Here is a 19,488-nt window from a genome sequence, read left to right as displayed (position 1 = left end):
CACAAGACTGAGTCTGTTAAAACAGACTGATTGGCACACACACACACACACACACACACACACACACACACACACACACACACGACTGAGTCCGTTAAAACACAATGACTGGCAAACACAAACAAAAGACCGAGTCCCTCAAAACACAATGACTGACACACACACAAACACAGCCTGAGCCTGAACCAGTGTTCGTGCGAGAGCCTGAGCCTGAACCAGTGTTCGTGCGAGAGCCTGAGCCTGAACCAGTGCCCGTGCCTGAGCCTAAGCCTGAACCAGTGTTCGTGCGAGAGCCTGAGCCTGAACCAGTGCCCGTGCCTGAGCCTAAGCCTAAACCAGTGTTCGTGCGAGAGCCTGAGCCTGAACCAGTGTCCGTGCCTGAGCCTGAACCAGTGTCCATGCCCGAGCCTGAGGCTGAACCAGCGCCCGTGCCAGAGTCTGAGCCTGAACCAGTGTCCGTGCCTGAGCCTAAGCCTGAACCAGTGTTCGTGCGAGAGCCTGAGCCTGAACCAGTGCCCGTGCCTGAACCTGAGCCTGAACCAGTGGCCATGCCTGAGCCTGAGGCTGAACCAGTGCCCGTGCCAGAGTCTGAGCCTGAACCCGCGCCCGTGTCAAAGCCTGAGCCAGAACCAGTGCTTGTGCCGGTGCCAGAGCCTGAGACTGAACCAATGCCCGTGCCAGAGCTTGAGCCTGACCCAGTGCTCTTGCCAGAGCCTGAGCCTGAACCTGAACCAGTGCCCGTGCCTGAACCTGAGCCTGAACCAGTGCCCGTGCCTGAGCCTGAGCCTGAACCAGTGCCCGTGCCAGAACCTGAGCCTAAATCATTGCCCTTGCCAGAGACTGAGCCTGAACCAGTGCCCGTGCCAATGCCTGAATAAGTGCCCCTGCCAGAGCCTGAGCCTGAACCAGTGCCTATGTCAAAGCCTGAGCTTGAACCAGTGCCTGTGTCAAAGCCTGAGCCTGAACCAGTGCCCGTGCCAGAGCCTGAGCCTGAACCAGTGCCCGTGACAGAGTCTGAGCCTGAACCAGAACCCTTGCCAGAGCCTGAGCCTGAACCAGTAGCCGTGCCAGAGCATGAGCCTGGACCAGTCCCTGTGCCTGAGCCTGAACCATTGCACGTGCCAGAGCCTGAGCCTGAACAAGCGCCCGTGTCAGAGCCTGAACAAGTGCCCGTGCCTGAGCCTGAGCCTGAGCCAGTGCCCGTGCCAGAGCCTGAGCTTGAACCAGTGCCCGTCCCTAGGGCTGAGCCTGAACAAGTGCCCGTGCCAGAGCCTTAGGCTGAAGACTCTGCCCGTACCTGAGTCTGAGCCTGAACCAATGCCCGTGCCAGAGCCTGAGCCTGTACCAGTGCCCATGCCAGAGCCTCAGCCTGAACCAGTGCCCGTGCCTGAGTCTGAGCCTGAACCAGTGCACGTGCCAAAGCCTGAGCCTGAACCAGTGCCCGTGCCAGAACCTGAGCCTGAACCAGTGCCCGTGTCTGAGCCTGAGCCTGAACCAGTGCCCATGCCAGAACCTGAGCCTGAACCAGTGCCCGTGTCTGAGCCTGAGCCTGAATCAGTGCCTGTGCCAGAGCCTGAGCCTGAACCAGTGCCCGTGCCAGAGCCTGAGCCTGAAAGAGTGCCCGTGCCAGAGCCTGAGCCTGAACGAGTGCCGTGCCTGAGCCTGAGCCTGAACCAGTGCCCATGCCAGAGCCTGAGTCTGAAAGAGTGCCCGTGCCAGAGCCTGAGCCTGAACGAGTGCCGTGCCTGAGCCTGAGCCTGAACCAGTGGCAGTGCCAGAACCTGAGCCTGAACCAGTGTCCGTGCCAGAGCCTGAGCCTGAACCAGTGCCCGTGCCAAAGCCTGAGCCTGAACCAGTGCCCGTGCCAGATCCTGAGCCTGAACCAGTGCCCGTGCCAGAGCCTGAGCCTGAACCAGTGCCCGTGCCAGAGTCTGAGCCAGAACCAGTTCCCGTGCCAGAGCCTGAGCCTGAACCAGTGCCCGTGCCAGAGTCTGAGCCTGAACCATTGCCCGTGCCAGAGCCTGAGCCTGAACCAGTGCCCGTGCCAGAGCCTGAGCCTGAACCAGTGCCCGTGCCAGAGCCTGAGCCTGAATCAGTGCCCTTGCCACAGCCTGAGCCTGAACCATTACCCGTGCCAGAGCCTGAGCCTGAATCAGTGCCCGTGCCAGAGCCTGAGCCTGAACCAGTGCCCGTGCCAGAGCCTGAGCCTGAACCAGTGCCCGTGCCAGAGCCTGAGCCTGAACCAGTTCCTGTGCCAGAGTCCTGAGCCTGAACACACTGACTGGTACAAACAAACACAAGACTGAGTCCGTTAAAACACATTGACACAAACACAAACACAAGACTGAGCCTGAACCAGTGACCCGTGCAAACACAAGACTGAGCCTATTAGAACACACAAACACAAACACAAGACTGAGTCTATTAAAACACACTGACACACAAACACAAACACAAGACTGAGTCTGTTAAAACACACTGACACACAAACACAAACACAAGACTGAGTCTGTTAAAACACACTGACAGGCACACACACAAACACAAGACTGAGCCTGTTAAAACACACTGACACACACACAAACACAAGACTGAGTCTGTTAAAACACACTGACACACACACAAACACAAGACTGAGTTTGTTAAAATACACTGACAGGCACACACACAAACACAAGACTGAGTCTGTTAAAACACACTGACACACAAACACAAACACAAGACTGAGTCTGTTAAAACACACTGACACACACACACAAACACAAGACTGAGTCTGTTAAAACACACTGACACACACACAAACACAAGACTGAGTTTGTTAAAATACACTGACAGGCACACACACAAACACAAGACTGAGTCTGTTAAAACACACTGACACACAAACACAAACACAAGACTGAGTCTGTTAAAACACACTGACAGGCACACACACAAACACAAGACTGAGTCTGTTAAAACACACTGACACACACACAAACACAAGACTGAGTTTGTTAAAATACACTGACAGGCACACACACAAACACAAGACTGAGTCTGTTAAAACACACTGACACACAAACACAAACACAAGACTGAGTCTGTTAAAACACACTGACACACACACAAACACAAGACTGAGTTTGTTAAAACACACTGACAGGCACACACAAACACAAGAATGAGTCTGTTAAAACACACTGACACACAAACACATATACAAGACTGAGTCTGTTAAAACACACTGACACACAAACACAAATACAAGACTGAGTCTGTTAAAACACGCTGACTGGCACACACACACAAACACAAGACTGAGTCTGTTAAAACAGACTGATTGGCACACACACACACACACACACACACACACACACACACACACACACACACACACGACTGAGTCCGTTAAAACACAATGACTGGCAAACACAAACAAAAGACCGAGTCCCTCAAAACACAATGACTGACACACACACACACACAGCCTGAGCCTGAACCAGTGTTCGTGCGAGAGCCTGAGCCTGAACCAGTGTTCGTGCGAGAGCCTGAGCCTGAACCAGTGCCCGTGCCTGAGCCTAAGCCTGAACCAGTGTTCGTGCGAGAGCCTGAGCCTGAACCAGTGCCCGTGCCTGAGCCTAAGCCTGAACCAGTGTTCGTGCGAGAGCCTGAGCCTGAACCAGTGCCCGTGCCAGAGCCTGAGCCTGAACCAGTGCCCGTGCCAGAGCCTGAGCCTGAACCAGTGTCCGTGCCTGAGCCTGAGCCTGAACCAGTGTTCGTGCGAGAGCCTGAGCCTGAACCAGTGCCCGTGCCAGAGCCTGAGCCTGAACCAGTGCCCGTGCCTGAGACTGAGGCTGAACCAGCGCCCGTGCCAGAGCCTGAGCCTGAACTGAGCCTGAACCAGTGCCCGTGCCAGAGCCTGAGTCTGAACCAGTGCCTTGCCAGAGCCAGAGCCTGACCCAGTGCCCGTGCCAGAGCCTGAGCCTGAACCAGTGCCCGTGCCAGAGCAAACACAAACCCAAGCCAGAAACACACTGACACAACCCCAAAAACCAGTGCTGAGCCTGAGAGCCTGAACTGAACCAGTGCCCGTGCCAGAGCTTGAGCCTGAACCAGTGCCCGTGCCAGAGCCTGAGCCTGAACCAGTGCCTGTGCTAGAGCCTGAGCCTGAACCAGTGCCCGTGCCAGAGCCTGAGCCTTAACCAGTGCCCGTGCCAGAGCCTGCCTGAACCAATGCCCGTGCCAGAGCCTGAGCCTGAACCAGTGCCCGTGCCAGAGCCTGAGCCTGAACCAGTGCCCGTGCCAGAGCCTGAGCCTGAACCAGTGCCCGTGCCAGAGCCTGAGCCTGAACCAGTGCCCGTGCCAGAGCTTGAGCCTGAACCAATGCCCGTGCCTTAGCCTGAGCCTGAACCAATGCCCGTGCCAGAGCCTGAGCCTGAACCAGTGCCCGTGCCAGAGTTTGAGCCTGAACCAGTGCCCGTGCCTTAGCCTGAGCCTGAACCAGTGCCCGTGCCTGAGCCTGAGCCTGAACCAGTGCCCGAGCAGAGCCTGAACCAGTGCCCGTGCCAGAGCCTGAGCCTGAGCCAGTGCCTGTGCCAGAGCCTGTGCCTGAGCCTGAGCCTGAACCAGTGCCCGTGCCAGAGCCTGAGCCTGAACCAGTGCCCGTGCCAGAGCCTGAGCCTGAACCAATGCCCGTGCCAGAGCCTGAGCCTGAACCAGTGCCCGTGCCAGAGTTTGAGCCTGAACCAGTGCCCGTGCCTTAGCCTGAGCCTGAACCAGTGCCCGTGCCTGAGTCTGAGCCTGAACCAGTGCCCGTGCCAGAGTCTGAGCCTGAACCAGTGCCCGTGCCTGAGCCTGAGCCTGAACCAGTGCCCGTGCCAGAGTCTGAGCCTGAACCAGTGCCCGTGCCTGAGTCTGAGCCTGAACCAGTGCACGTGCCAGAGTCTGAGCCTGAACCAGTGCCCGTGCCAGAGCCTGAGCCTGAACCAGTGCCCGTGCCAGAGCGTGAGCCTGAACCAGTGTCCGTGCCTGAGTCTGAGCCTGAACCAGTGCCCGTGCCTGAGCCTGAGCCTGAACCAGTGCCCGTGCCAGAGCCTGAGCCTGAACCAGTGCTCGTGCCTGAGTCTGAGCCTGAACCAGTGCCCGTTCCAGAGTCTGAGCCTGAACCAGTGCCCGTGCCAGAGCCTGAGCCTGAACCAGTGCCCGTGCTAGAGCTTGAGCCTGAACCGATGCCCGTGCCAGAGCCTGAGCCTGAACCAGTGCCCGTGCCAGAGCCTGAGCCTGAACCAGTGCCCGTGCCAGAGCCTGAGCCTGAACCAGTGCCCGTGCCAGAGCCTGAGCCTGAACCAGTGCCAGTGCCTGAGCCTGAACCAGTGCCCGTGCCAGAGCCTGAGCCTGAACCAGTGCCCGTGCCTGAGCCTGAGCCTGAACCAGTGCCCGTGCCAGAGCCTGAGCCTGAACCAGTGCCCGTGCTAGAGCCTGAGCCTGAACCAGTGCCCGTGCCAGAGCCTGAGCCTGAACCAGTGCCCGTGCCAGAGCCTGAGCCTGAACCAGTGCCCGTGCCAGAGCCTGAGCCTGAAACAGTGCCTGTGCTAGAGCTTGAGCCTGAACCGATGCCCTTGCCTGAGCCTGAGCCAGAATAAGTGTCCGTGCCAGAACCTGAGCCTGAACCAGTGCCCGTGCCAGAACCTGAGTCTGAATCAGTGCCCTTGCCAGAGCCAGAGCCTGAACCAGTGCCCGTGCCAGAGCCTGAGCCTGAACCAGTTCCCGTGCCAGAGTCCGTTGAAACACACTGACTGGTACAAACAAACACAAGACTGAGTCCGTAAAAACACACTGACACACAAACACAAACACAAGACTGAGTCTGTTAAAACACACTGACAGGCACACACACAAACACAAGACTGAGTCTGTTAAAACACACTGACACACACACAAACACAAGACTGAGTCTGTTAAAACACACTGACACACACACAAACACAAGACTGAGTTTGTTAAAATACACTGACAGGCACACACACAAATACAAGACTGAGTCTGTTAAAACACACTGACACACAAACACAAACACAAGACTGAGTCTGTTAAAACACACTGACAGGCACACACACAAACACAAGACTGAGTCTGCTAAAACACACTGACACACACACAAACACAAGACTGAGTTTGTTAAAATACACTGACAGGCACACACACAAACACAAGACTGAGTCTGTTAAAACACACTGACACACAAACACAAACACAAGACTGAGTCTGTTAAAATACACTGACACACACACAAACACAAGACTGAGTTTGTTAAAACACACTAACAGGCACACACAAACACAAGAATGAGGCTGTTAAAACACACCGACACACAAACACATATACAAAACTGAGTCTGTTAAAACACACTGACACACAAACACAAATACAAGACTGAGTCTGTTAAAACACGCTGACTGGCACACACACACAAACACAAGACTGAGTCTGTTAAAACAGACTGATTGGCACACACACACACACACACACACACGACTGAGTCCGTTAAAACACAATGACTGGCAAACACAAACAAAAGACCGAGTCCCTCAAAACACAGTGACTGACACACACACAAACACAGCCTGAGCCTGAACCAGTGTTCGTGCGAGAGCCTGAGCCTGAACCAGTGTTCGTGCGAGAGCCTGAGCCTGAACCAGTGCCCGTGCCTGAGCCTAAGCCTGAACCAGTGTTCGTGCGAGAGCCTGAGCCTGAACCAGTGCCCGTACCTGAGCCTAAGCCTGAACCAGTGTTCGTGCGAGAGCCTGAGCCTGAACCAGTGCCCGTGCCTGAGCCTGAACCAGTGTCCGTGCCTGAGCCTGAACCAGTGTCCATGCCCGAGCCTGAGGCTGAACCAGCGCCCGTGCCAGAGTCTGAGCCTGAACCAGTGTCCGTGCCTGAGCCTGAGCCTGAACCAGTGCCCGTGCCAGAGCCTGAGCCTGAACCAGCGCCCGTGTCAAAGCCTGAGCCAGAACCAGTGCTTGTGCCGGTGCCAGAGCCTGAGACTGAACCAATGCCCGTGCCAGAGCTTGAGCCTGAACCAGTGCTCTTACCTGAGCCTGAGCCTGAGCCTGGACCAGTGCCCGTGCCTGAACCTGAGCCTGAACCAGTGCCCGTGCCTGAGCCTGAGCCTGAACCAGTGCCCGTGCCAGAACCTGAGCCTAAATCATTGCCCTTGCCAGAGACTGAGCCTGAACCAGTGCCCGTGCCAATGCCTGAATAAGTGCCCCTGCCAGAGCCTGAGCCTGAACCAGTGCCTATGTCAAAGCCTGAGCCTGAACCAGTGCCCGTGCCCGTGCCAGAGCCTGAGCCTGAACCAGTGCCCGTGCCAATGCCTGAATAAGTGCCCGTGCCAGAGCCTGAGCCTGAACCAGTGCCTATGTCAAAGCCTGAGCTTGAACCAGTGCCTGTGTCAAAGCCTGAGCCTGAACCAGTGCCCGTGCCCGTGCCAGAGCCTGAGCCTGAACCAGTGCCCGTGACAGAGTCTGAGCCTGAACCAGAACCCTTGCCAGAGCCTGAGCCTGAACCAGTACCCTTGCCTGAGCCTGCGCCTGAACCAGTAGCCGTGCCAGAGCCTGAGCCTGAACCAGTGCCCGTGCCCGTGCCAGAGCCTGAGCCTGAACCAGTGCCCGTGACAGAGTCTGAGCCTGAACCAGAACCCTTGCCAGAGCCTGAGCCTGAACCAAAACCCTTGCCTGAGCCTGAGCCTGAACCAGTAGCCGTGCCAGAGCATGAGCCTGGACCAGTCCCTGTGCCTGAGCCTGAACCTGAACCATTGCACATGCCAGAGCCTGAGCCTAAACAAGCGCCCGTGCCAGAGCCTGAACAAGTGCCCGTGCCTGAGCCTGAGCCTGAGCCAGTGCCCGTGCCAGAGCCTGAGCTTGAACCAGTGCCCGTGCCAGAGCCTGAGCTTGAACCAGTGCCCGTCCCTAGGGCTGAGCCTGAACAAGTGCCCGTGCCAGAGCCTGAACAAGTGCCCGTGCCTGAGCCTGAGCCTGAACCAGTGCCCGTGCCAGAGCCTGAGCTTGAACCAGTGCCCGTCCCTAGGGCTGAGCCTGAACAAGTGCCCGTGCCAGAGCCTGAACAAGTGCCCGTGCCTGAGCCTGAGCCTGAACCAGTGCCCGTGCCAGAGCCTGAGCTTGAACCAGTGCCCGTCCCTAGGGCTGAGCCTGAACAAGTGCCCGTGCCAGAGCCTTAGGCTGAAGACTCTGCCCGTACCTGAGTCTGAGCCTGAACCAATGCCCGTGCCAGAGCCTGAGCCTGTACCAGTGCCCATGCCAGAGCCTCAGCCTGAACCAGTGCCCGTGCCTGAGTCTGAGCCTGAACCAGTGCACGTGCCAAAGCCTGAGCCTGAACCAGTGCCCGTGCCAGAACCTGAGCCTGAACCAGTGCCCGTGTCTGAGCCTGAGCCTGAACCAGTGCCCATGCCAGAACCTGAGCCATAACCAGTGCCCGTGTCTGAGCCTGAGCCTGAATCAGTGCCTGTGCCAGAGCCTGAGCCTGAACCAGTGCCCATGCCAGAACCATGACCCTGCACTTGCAACTTTTCCACAACATAAGAAAAAAAACATTTATCAGAAAGTGGAGCAATGCCGCTGTAAAGGGTTATGACCATGGAGGTATTATGGGAGGAGCCGCCATGACGTCACGAACGCGAAGCCAACGCGCTATTGGTCCGCTGTCTCCCACCCCCTTTAGACTCAAAACATATATCAGCTGATCCAGTGGACGCATTGAAAGTGCATACAATCCCTGCCTTTTCTGAGTGTAGGTAGGAACAACCCCTCACGTAACTATTGCTTAATGACACTTTCATAAGCAGGTCTGGGTGCGAGAGGGATTTAGGGGTCTTAGTGAGCTCTGATCTCCGTCCAAGAGCACAGTGTAGTCAAGCTAGAAATCGAGCAAATAGGGTACTGGGATTTATTTCTGGGAGCGTAAGCTACAGAAGCCTCGAAGTCTTCTTCAAAGTATATTTAGTATTAGTTAGACCTCATCTTGACTATGCGGTTCAGTTCTGGTCACCTTACTATAGAATGGATATCAAAATGTTAGAATTGGTGCAGAGGAGGATGACTAAGATGATTCAGGGGCTGAGAAACTTGCCATACAAGGAAAGACTCAAACTGTCAAACTTGCATTCTCTAGAAAGGCGAAAGGTGCGTGGAGACATGATCGAGGTTTATAAATGGATGAAGGGCTTTAATAAGGGAGACATTCATAAGGTTTTGTTGGTAAGAGAACCGGGTAGGACACGAAGTAATGGGTTTAAACTGGATACATTCAGATTCAACAGGGACAGAGGCAAAAATTGGTTTACTAACAGAGTGGTGGATGAGTGGAATAGGCTTAGCAGTCATGTGGTGAGTGCCAATACAATTGTCACATTAAAAAATAGATTAGATAAATTCATGGACAGCGATATTAGGTGGGGTTAGATACACAGGAGCTTAGGTTCAAAGGAGCTGCCTTGTACAGGCCTACCGGCCTCTTGTAGACTCCTACGTTCTTATGTTCATATGTCCTTACGAAAAGGGAGCGTAGTGGTTCTACATCATTTCACAGGTGAGTTGAGAACTTTATAACCAGATAGGGCTATATATGATAGAAATCTGCAGTTCTGTTGTACACTGACATTGAGATTACCAGGCGGCTGTCAGGGTACCTGTCCTCGACCCGGGCTGAGCTGTATGCCATACTTGAGGCTCTCCACACTGTAGCAGCTTTCCGCAAAGATGTATACTTGTTTGTCGATAGCCAGGTTGCATTACATAAACTTGTGTCATCCTCCCCTACAGACTGTGATCTTGTAACTAAGTGCCTGACTGCCCCCCGTGCCCTTGAGGCCGCAGGTGCCACGGTGCCCTCCCATGTGGGCAGCCAGCACAATGAAAAGACAGACTGCCTTGGTCGACGTGCCCTTCAGGATGACACAGTGGACCCTGGCACTGACTATACGCTTAGTTATGTTAAGAATATAATTAGGGATTATTTCCATAATAGCATTGCTACCCAACTCAGACACTGCTGTGACAATGGCAGCACCAGCAGCATCCATTATGCAAGTGTCTCCCACCACTGTGTTTACCCCTATGGGCGACAGTGCACCTCGCGATGTGGTAGGAATGCGCCTTAGGCTAGGCTATAGGTACTACTGGGTGGTTAGTATCTCCTTCGTGCCTTCTGCACGCAGGCCGAGGGGCCACACACTGCAACACTATGTCATGGAATGCCGCGGCCCTTTCATTGCTTTTTTTTTTTTAGCCAAGAGACTGCCTTGACCTTAAGGCTGGGATCACACGAGCCACTTTTAGTGGTCAGTGGCCGCCACAAAAAGTGGCCACCACAAAAAATGGTCACTACGAAAAATGGTGGGTAGGTGCACCATTCACACGAGCCACTCGGTGGCAGCCACTAATGAGGTCAGCACGTGGCGTTATGGATCTCGTAGAGGCAGCAGCTGTCTGTGCTCTCTTGGTAAAAAGCGCTGAAGAAAGTACTGCCATGGGTTCACCCCATATATACTTAGCAACAGACTACTGCGTGTAGTATTCCACACATCAATTACACAGCTAAAGAACACGATATTTTTTTACGACTTCAGGAGGTCACAGGATAGGTTTAATCATCTTATGACAATAACTGGTCCACGTATAACACGGCAGGACATCAACACGAGGAATTGTGACCCAGTAGAAGAGAGACTTGCGGCAATTTTAATATAAGACTGAACATGAAGAATATTAAGTCACATTAAATGTAGTTTATTGACAATTCAGCAGTCCTTGCGGTTACCTAACTGTGAGGGCAACTACCAACTTAGCGGGCGAACGACCGGGGCACTCCTGCCGCCCGCCCGCATCTTGCCGTTCGAAGCGGTTCAACTACCGAGGCGCAGCGAACCACCTGTTTCACTCCCGCTGCTCGTTCGCTTCTCAACCCGCTATGGGAGGCAACTTGGTGGCCGCCAGCGCCTTCCGCATCAGACAGCGACCGAGCCTCGCCCTGAACACTTGCTTCTACTAAAGCTCCAGCCCTGGTCTCACTCGGGCTAACTCAGATACCGTGGGCTCGTTCTGGGTGCCTTACCTCTCCTCTCTCCACGCCCTGGACTCCCGTTACTGCTGTGAACCTGACGCCCCTTTTTTCTCCTGCGCCTCCCTCGTCCACAACGTCTACATCACTTCAAGGACGAAGCTGTGCTGCCTCGTCATTGCCACTCTGGACGAGACGCTCAGAAGAGGAAGAAGCCTAGCAACGGGTCATTGCTGAGTCCGGCGTGCTGAAGCCTTCGTGTTGGAGACTTCAGATTGTAAGGCCTGTTTTGGGTTTCCTACTGTACTTAAAGTAAACTGGTGTCTAACCATTTATCTTGTTGTTTGTTATCCCTTCCGATTACAGCACCCAACATTGGATCCTTGACATGTGGTGACCTCGCCAGGATTGGGTCAACTGCTAATCAGGAAGGGTTGGCTTGTTTAGTCGCCTTTGCGCGCCACTTGCTGTCTGCGCCCCGGAAGTGAGTGTTTAATCCTTCACCGTTCTTTTGGGCTGTTGTACACCCACGGTGGGATTTGTTGGTGCTGCCATAGCCCTTTTTCAGCCCTTGTGCTGCCCTTATCACCCAATCACTCGTTTGAGTATTGGGTTGGCTTCTACGCCTTATAGTACCCTTTTGCAGGGCTTTTTCCTACTTTTTCTTGTTTCCTTTTGTGTCTTGACAATTCACGTTTGTTTTGGTTCTGTGTTACATTTTCTTGGTCTGTTTTTTTGTTGTTGGGTCTTATTGGTGTCATTACCTGTTGGGTTTATACTTTTTTGCTTTGTTGTCCATATTAACCATGTCCAGCTTTGAGGTGTTTAAAGCTCAGGCTGTAGCCTTGGGGCTGGAGGGTGAGGATCTCGGTCGGAGAAGAGAAGCGTCTCCTTGCCGAGAGAGAGGAAAAGCGTCTCCTTGCCGAGAGAGGAAAAACGACTCCTTGACCAGAGAGTAAAAGCGTCTCCTCGCCGAGAGAGAAAAGCGTCTCCTTGCCGAGAGAGGAAAAGCGTCTCCTTGCCGAGAGAGAGGAAAAGCGTCTCCTTGCCGAGAGGAAAAGCGTCTCCTCGCCGAGAGAGAGGAAAGCGTCTCCTCGCCGAGAGAGAGAAAGCGTATCCTCGCCGAGTGAGAGGAAAAGCGTCACCTTCCCGAGAGAGAGGAAAAGCGTCTCCTCGCCGAGAGAGAGGAAAAGCGTCTCCTTGCCGAGAGAGGAAAAGCGTCTCCTCGCCGAGAGAGAGGAAAAGCGTCTCCTCGCCGAGAGAGAGGAAAAGCGTCTCCTCGCCGAGAGAGAGGAAAAGCGTCTCCTCGCCGAGAGAGAGGAAAAGCGTCTCCTCGCCGAGAGAGAAGAAGCGGCTCCTCGCCGAGAGAGGAAGCGTCTCCTCGCCGAGAGAGGAAAAGCGTCTCCTGGCCGAGAGAGGAAAAGCGTCTCCTCGCCGAGAGAGATGAAAAGCGTCTCCTCGCCGAGAGAGAGGAAAAGCCTCTCCTCGCCTAGAGAGAGGAAAAGCGTCTCCTCGCCGCGAGAGAGGAAAAGCGTCTCCTCGCCGAGAGAGAGGAAAAGCGTCTCCTCGCCGAGAGATAGGAAAAGCGTCTCCTCGCCGAGAGAGAGGAAAAGCGTCTCCTCGCCGAGAGAGAGGAAAAGCGTCTCCTCGCCGAGAGAGGAAAAGCGTCTCCTCGCCGAGAGAGTAAACGCGTCCCCTCGCCTTGAGAGAGGAAAAGCGTCTCCTCGCCGAGAGAGAGGAAAAGCGTCTCCTCGCCGAGAGAGAGGAAAAGCGTCTCCTCGCCGAGAGGAAAAGCGTCTCCTCGCCGAGAGGAAAAGCGTCTCCTCGCCGAGAGAGGAAAAGCGTCTCCTCGCCGAGAGAGGAAAAGCGTCTCCTCGCCGAGAGAGGAAAAGCGTCTCCTCGCCGAGAGGAAAAGCGTCTCCTCACCGAGAGAGGAAAAGCGTCTCCTCGCCGAGAGAGGAAAAAGCGTCTCCGCGCCGAGAGAGGAAAAGAGTCTCCTCGCCGAGAGAGAGGAAAAGCGTCTCCTCGCCGAGAGAGAGAAAAGCGTCTCCTCGCCGAGAGAGAGGAAAAGCGTCTCCTTGCCGAGAGGAAAAGCGTCTCCTCGCCGAGAGAGGAAAAGCGTCTCCTCGCCGAGAGAGGAAAAGCGTCTCCTCGCCGAGAGAGAAAAGCGTCTCCTCGCCGAGAGAGAGGAAAAGCGTCTCCTCGCCGAGAGGAAAAGCGTCTCCTTGCCGAGAGGAAAAGCGTCTCCTCGCCGAGAGAGAGGAAAAGCGTCTCCTCGCCGAGAGGAAAGCGTCTCCTCGCCGAGAGGAAAAGCGTCTCCTCGCCGAGAGAGAGGAAAAGCGTCTCCTCGCCGAGAGAGGAAAAGCGTCTCCTCGCCGAGAGAGGAAAAGCGTCTCCTTGCCGAGAGGAAAAGCGTCTCCTTGCCGAGAGAGAGGAAAAGCGTCTCCATGCCGAGAGGAAAAGCGTCTCCTCGCCGAGAGGAAAAGCGTCTCCTCGCCGAGAGAGGAAAAGCGTCTCCTCGCCGAGAGAGGAAAAGCGTCTCCTTGCCGAGAGGAAAAGCGTCTCCTTGCCGAGAGAGGAAAAGCGTCTCCTTGCCGAGAGAGAGGAAAAGCGTCTCCTTGCCGAGAGAGAGGAAAAGCGTCTCCTTGCCGAGAGAGAGGAAAAGCGTCTCCTTGCCGAGAGAGGAAAAGCGTCTCCTTGCCGAGAGAGGAAAAGTGTCTCCTCGCCTAGAGAGAGGAAAAGAGTCTCCTTGCCGAGAGAGAGGAAACGCGTCTCCTTGCCGAGAGAGAGGAAAAGCGTCTCCTTGCCGAGAGAGAGGAAAAGCGTCTCCTTGCCGAGAGAGAAAAGCGTCTCTTGCCGAGAGAGGAAAAGCGTCTCCTTGCCGAGTGTGAGGAAAAGCGTCTCCTTGCCGAGAGAGAGGAAAAGCGTCTCCTTGCCGAGAGGAAAAGCGTCTCCTTGCCGAGAGAGGAAAAGCGTCTCCTTGCCGAGAGGAAAAGCGTCTCCTTGCCGAGAGAGGAAAAGCGTCTCCTTGCCGAGAGAGAGGAAAAGCGTCTCCTGTCCGAGAGAGAGGAAAAGCGTCTCCTTGCCGAGAGGAAAAGCGTCTCCTTGCCGAGGAAAGCGTCTCCTTGCCGAGAGAGGAAAAGCGTCTCCTTGCCGAGAGGAAAAGCGTCTCCTTGCCGAGAGAGGAAAAGCGTCTCCTTGCCGAGAGAGGGAAAGCGTCTCCGTGCCGAGAGGAAAAGCGTCTCCTTGCCGAGAGGAAAAGCGTCTCCTTGCCGAGAGAGAGGAAAAGCGTCTCCTTGCCGAGAGAGGAAAAGCGTCTCCTTGCCGAGAGAGAGGAAAAGCGTCTCCTTGCCGAGAGAGAGGAAAAGCGTCTCCTTGCCGAGAGAGAGGAAAAGCGTCTCCTTGCCGAGAGAGGAAAAGCGTCTCCTTGCCGAGAGAGGAAAAGCGTCTCCTTGCCGAGAGAGGAAAAACGTCTCCTTGCCGAGAGAGGAAAAGCGTCTCCTCGCCGAGAGAGAGGAAAAGCGTCTCCTTGCCGAGAGAGGAAAAGCGTCTCCTTGCCGACAGAGAGGAAAAGCGTCTCCTTGCCGAGAGAGGAAAAGCGTCTCCTTGCCGAGAGAGAGGAAAAGCGTCTCCTTGCCGAGAGAGGAAAAGCGTCTCCTTGCCGAGAGAGGAAAAGCGTCTCCTTGCCGAGAGAGGAAAAGCGTCTCCTTGCCGAGAGAGGAAAAGCGTCTCCTGGCCGAGAGGGAGACAGAAGAGCGGGCTGCTGAGAGAGAGTTTCAACTTGCCAAGATGCAAGTGGAAAAAAAAAATTAGAACTCGCCCGTGTCGTCGCCCATGGGAAAACGGCTCCTTCCTGCGAGAACGTGAGAGGACCGAAATTGCCCACCTACCAAGAGGGAGAGGACATCAACAACTACCTCATCCGTTTAGAAAGGGTGGCTGAACTATTCCGGATCGACAAGGATAGCTACGCTGCGAGGTTGGGTTGTCTCCTCACGGGTAAGGCCACTGAACTGTATTCTTCCCTGTCAGCTGATATAATCGAAGATTACGTTCTTTTGAAGAAAGCTCTCCTCACGGGCTTTAGTAAAACGGCGGAAAACTACCGTCAAGACTTCAGTCACGCCAGGATAAGAGTTGGGGAAAACTACCAGCAGTTCTCCATCCATCTGACTCGGTTGTTCCAGGCGTGGTTGGAAGCCTCTGATGTCCCCTGCACTTACGAAGAGCTCCGGGAGTTTATGCTCCTGGATCAGTTTCTAACTAATCTCACCCCAGATTTGAGGATCTTCATCAAGGAGCGCCGGCCGAAACATCTTCCCGACGCAGTGAGACTTGCCGACGACTGGTCGTCTGCCCGCAATGCCTACCCTAAAGCTTCATCTCCTAATTCCCGAGACCCCTCTAAGGCTGCTTCGTCCACGAAATCTTCAGAATCCTCTCCGGGAGCCTCCTCCAAGACCTCTGCCCAGCCCAGTACAGTAACCCTGAGGTGTCACCAATGCGGGGAGGGAGGCCATCTACGTCCGCGCTGCCCGAAGAATCCCTGCGCCTTCAAAGATGTCGAACCTGCTAAACCATCATATCAGGTAGGCTTTTGCCTTAGTGACAAAAGTGTCCCGAAGTTTTCTGTTTCGGGCACTATTAACGGGTCTTGGAGCTCCAACATCATCAGGGATACTGGCTGTTCCTGTGTGATCGTCTCTGAAGACTTGCTACCTGATATAGATGTTGAGAGTTGTCCAAAGGTCTCCTTGCTGACTACCTAGGACGAGTGGACAAGTTTCCCGTGGTGAGGTGCCACTTGCTGTCCCTACTTCACCGGTTGGACTGAAGTGGTACGAGCTCCTATTAAGTTTGTTGGGGCCCTCATCGGAAACGTGCCTGGGGTAAGGGATCCCCATGACCCTGACTCTTCTCAATCTCCATCTGATTCTTCCAGAACATCCTCACCTTCAAAGTTGCCGCGAGGGACTTCTACTCCTCGTGTTCCGACATCCCTGGCACCCCTGACCCCGGATCCCCGGACGCCATTACCACTCGTGCTGGTAGGTTGAAGAGGCTTCATCCGCTTGTCCTTCCGGAACCTCTACCTCCTTCAGTAACCCCTCAAGACTTCTCCCAGCTTCAAGCCTCCTGTGCCTCCTTAGCAGCGATACGGCAGAAAGCCTCATCAGGACACGTCGACAAAGCAAGGAACGGATCCTCCTTCCAGTACCTGTATCGCAACGGACATCTCTACAGGAAGTGCCTCACCTCCCGCTGTCCAATCAGGTAGGCCAGGTAGAGGAGCAGAAATCCGTCCGTACTGTCTTTCTTGTGATAAGTGCCAACTGATGTCGGTTAGAGGTCGTGTACGTCATATCTCGATCCATCCCTTACCTGTCGTTACAGAACTACTTCCCCAAATTGCCATCGACCTCGTTGGACCCTTGTCTCCACCAGCTACGGAAGAACCTCTTGTCAGCCCCATTCCCGTAGTGGAGGAGCCATCACCTGACGCCAGCTCCACAGAACTTCCCATCGATGAACCACTTATGGACGACCGGGACGTATTCTCCACCCCGCCTGGCTGTACTTCAGCGATTCAGCAGGACATCGTCCGGGTGTTGAGATAGGCCTTGGGTCTACCGGCCTACGGGTACCGTGTCGTCCATATGGCCGGGAAGGATAATGGTGGTTGATTTATTGAGTAGACTTCCTGCATAAGTCACTCCTGTTTCCTCGTCAGTCTCCTCCTGTTTTAGTTTATTGGCTTATGTTCTTTTTCTTTCCACTTGGTAGTTGTTTGTGGAATCTACCTGACTAGATTCTTGTATGGGGCCTGTGTGAGGGCCAACTTAGCGGGCGAACGACCGGGGCACTCCTGCCGCCCGCCCGCATCTTGCTGTTCGAAGCGGTTCAACTACCGAGGCGCAGCGAATCACCTGCTTCACTCCCGCTGCTCGTTCGCCTGACGCCGTTCGACGCCTCGGTCGATTGAACCACCGAGGCTTCTCAATCCGCTATAGGAGGCAACTTGGTGGCCGCCAGCGCCTTCCTCGTCATACAGCGGCCTCGCCTCGCCCTGAATACTTGCTTCTACTAAAGCTCCACCCTGCTCTCACTCGGGCTAACTCAGATACCGTGGGCTCGTTCTGGGTGCCTTACCTCTCCCCTCTCCACGCCCTGGACTCCCGTTACTGCTGTGAACCTGACTCCCCTTTTCCGCCTGCGCCTCCCACGTCTACACCACTTCAAGGACGAAGCTGTGCTGCCTCGTCATTGCCACTGGACGAGACGCTCAGAGGAGGAAGAAGCCGAGCAACGGGTCATTGCTGTGTCCGGCGTGCTGAAGCCTTCTTGTTGGAGACTTCAGATTGTGAGGCCTGTTTTGGGGTTTTCTACTGTACTTGAAGTAAACTGGTGTCTAACCATTTTTGTTGTTTGTTACAGCACCCAACACTGGATCCTTGACACTAACCTTTCCCCCTCTCTACTTCCGGGTAAATAAAACTACCATATTCAGTAATTAATCCGTACCACAATCAATTAATTTGCAAAACTGTGTAACGAAATGAAACATTAGTTATGAAAGCATATAAGAGCTTTTTCATTACATCCTGAACACAAGTTATTCGTGGTCATACTTATATATCATTATGACAGTTAAAATTCAGGTGTTCAAGTGTCAAGACAGAGGGAAAGCGGCGGGTGGTCAACGATAGTGGCTCGTGTGCACGCTGCCATTTGAAACAACGGTATCTATCGCCGGCCACAGTGGCGTGGTCGGAAAATGGCTCCGCCCGCCACAACTCGCCACTGTTTTGTGGCGACCACAAAAAAGTGTCCCGTGTGCATGCACCCATAGAGATGTGTGTGTTCTATTTTGACCATTATTTTGTGGCGGCCACTGACCACTAAAAAGTGGCTCGTGTGATTCCAGCCTTAATGTCGTTGATAATAGATCTATATTAAATAAATAGGAAAATATGTACTTTTCATAACTCAAAGCATCAATTCTTTTATTTTATTTTTCGTCTAGTATGCAAAAACAAGTCTTAAATTCCCTTAGTTCAGCCCAGGAGATCGCAATGTCTTGGGTCTATCTGCCGATTGTAAGCTCCGCCCACAGACGCAGTAAGCTCCGCCCACTGGCTTCACTCGCCTGTATGGGGACGGCGCGGGAGGGCGCCTCCTGTTATAATACCTCCATGGTTATGACAAACAATGCTGGAAAGCAAGAAAGGGGTATCATAAGGCAAGGCATATATATCATTTGCACAGGAATAGGAATAGGAATGACTGAGGAAAGCAGAAAATACAAAACAAATCTTAGAAGTATAAAAAAAAAAACAAGAAGACAAACATAATTAAAGTACTTAGGAAATGCAAAAGTGATGACCCTGAAGAATACTGGAAAATCCTTAATGGTCAGAAAAAGAGCCATCAGATCCCTATTACATTAAATGAATTTCCGAGCATTTCAGACAGTTAGCGAGTGATGACAACATTGATATTAATGAAGTAAATATTCTAAATGATCATGATGATATGGATAATGAACGCTCACCATTACTTAATTACCCTATAACCAACAAAGTGGTTGCTAGAAATATTTAAAAAAAAAAAACAATAAATCCCCAGCATATGACATGATATTAAATGAATACATTAAAAGTACTCAGCATATTTTGCCCCCCTATATGTTAAGCTGTTTAATAAGATTCTTGATACTGCCATCTGAGTGGCTGGTTGGGACAATAGTGCCGCTTTATAAGAATAAGGGTGACGCTCAGGATGTTAATAACTACCGGGGATCACTTTGCTTAGTTGCATGGGGAAGCTGCTTACGAGAGACTCAATGAGTACTCAAACACTAAGTTTATTATTAATAAAACACAAGCAGGTTTTAGGCATGAGTACTCTACACTGGATCATATATTTTTGCTTAAATGTATAATTGATTTGTTCAGCTGGAGGTAAAGGAAGCTTTTTTGTCTGTTTGTGGACTACAAGAAAGCTTTTGATATGGTGTGGCGTGAAGGTTTGTGGTACAAGTTGGTGAAGGAAAAGGTGCATGGGAAAATATGTAATGTAATCAGAAACATGTATGACAACATCAGTTCTTGTGTCATGCTGAATCAACAGACATCAGACACCTTTGTATGTAATGCAGGGTAAGGCAGGGAGCAAATTTGCCATCATTGCTGTTCGCTTTTTATATTAATGATATTGGAAGTAAATTGCTTGAATTTTAATTGTGATTATGTAGATTTTAGTGATGATTTCTTCAATTCATACCTAAAACTCCTGGTATTAATGTCTGCAGACGATACAATTATTTTGTGTGACAGTGAGGAGGGAAGCCTGGACTGCTTTTAAGTTGTACTGTAATCAATGGAAACTACAACTTAACAGCAACAAAACAAAAATAGTCATGTTTAGTAGGGG

At 53.1% G+C, this 19,488-nt stretch overlaps 1 protein-coding gene across 1 annotated transcript in view; it reads left to right on the top strand.

Moving 5' to 3' along the window:
* Positions 1-585: 585 nt before the first annotated feature.
* The window catches only part of LOC126991163 (uncharacterized), a gene marked incomplete at its 5' end in the record, with an annotated part of 60,121 nt that continues 41,218 nt past the window's right edge, over positions 586-19,488 (top strand). Inside the window, 2 exons of the mRNA XM_050849924.1 lie at positions 586-698; positions 15,998-16,103. Of these exons, the coding sequence (XP_050705881.1) occupies positions 586-698; positions 15,998-16,103 (219 nt within the window). The remainder of the gene's footprint in view (positions 699-15,997; positions 16,104-19,488) is intronic.

This window comes from Eriocheir sinensis, unplaced genomic scaffold, assembly GCF_024679095.1.
Source record: "Eriocheir sinensis breed Jianghai 21 unplaced genomic scaffold, ASM2467909v1 Scaffold247, whole genome shotgun sequence".
Taxonomy (NCBI): Eukaryota; Metazoa; Arthropoda; class Malacostraca; order Decapoda; family Varunidae; genus Eriocheir; species Eriocheir sinensis.
The sequence above is the reverse complement of the archived record's forward strand: the minus strand, read 5'-3'. Positions and strand labels throughout refer to the sequence as shown.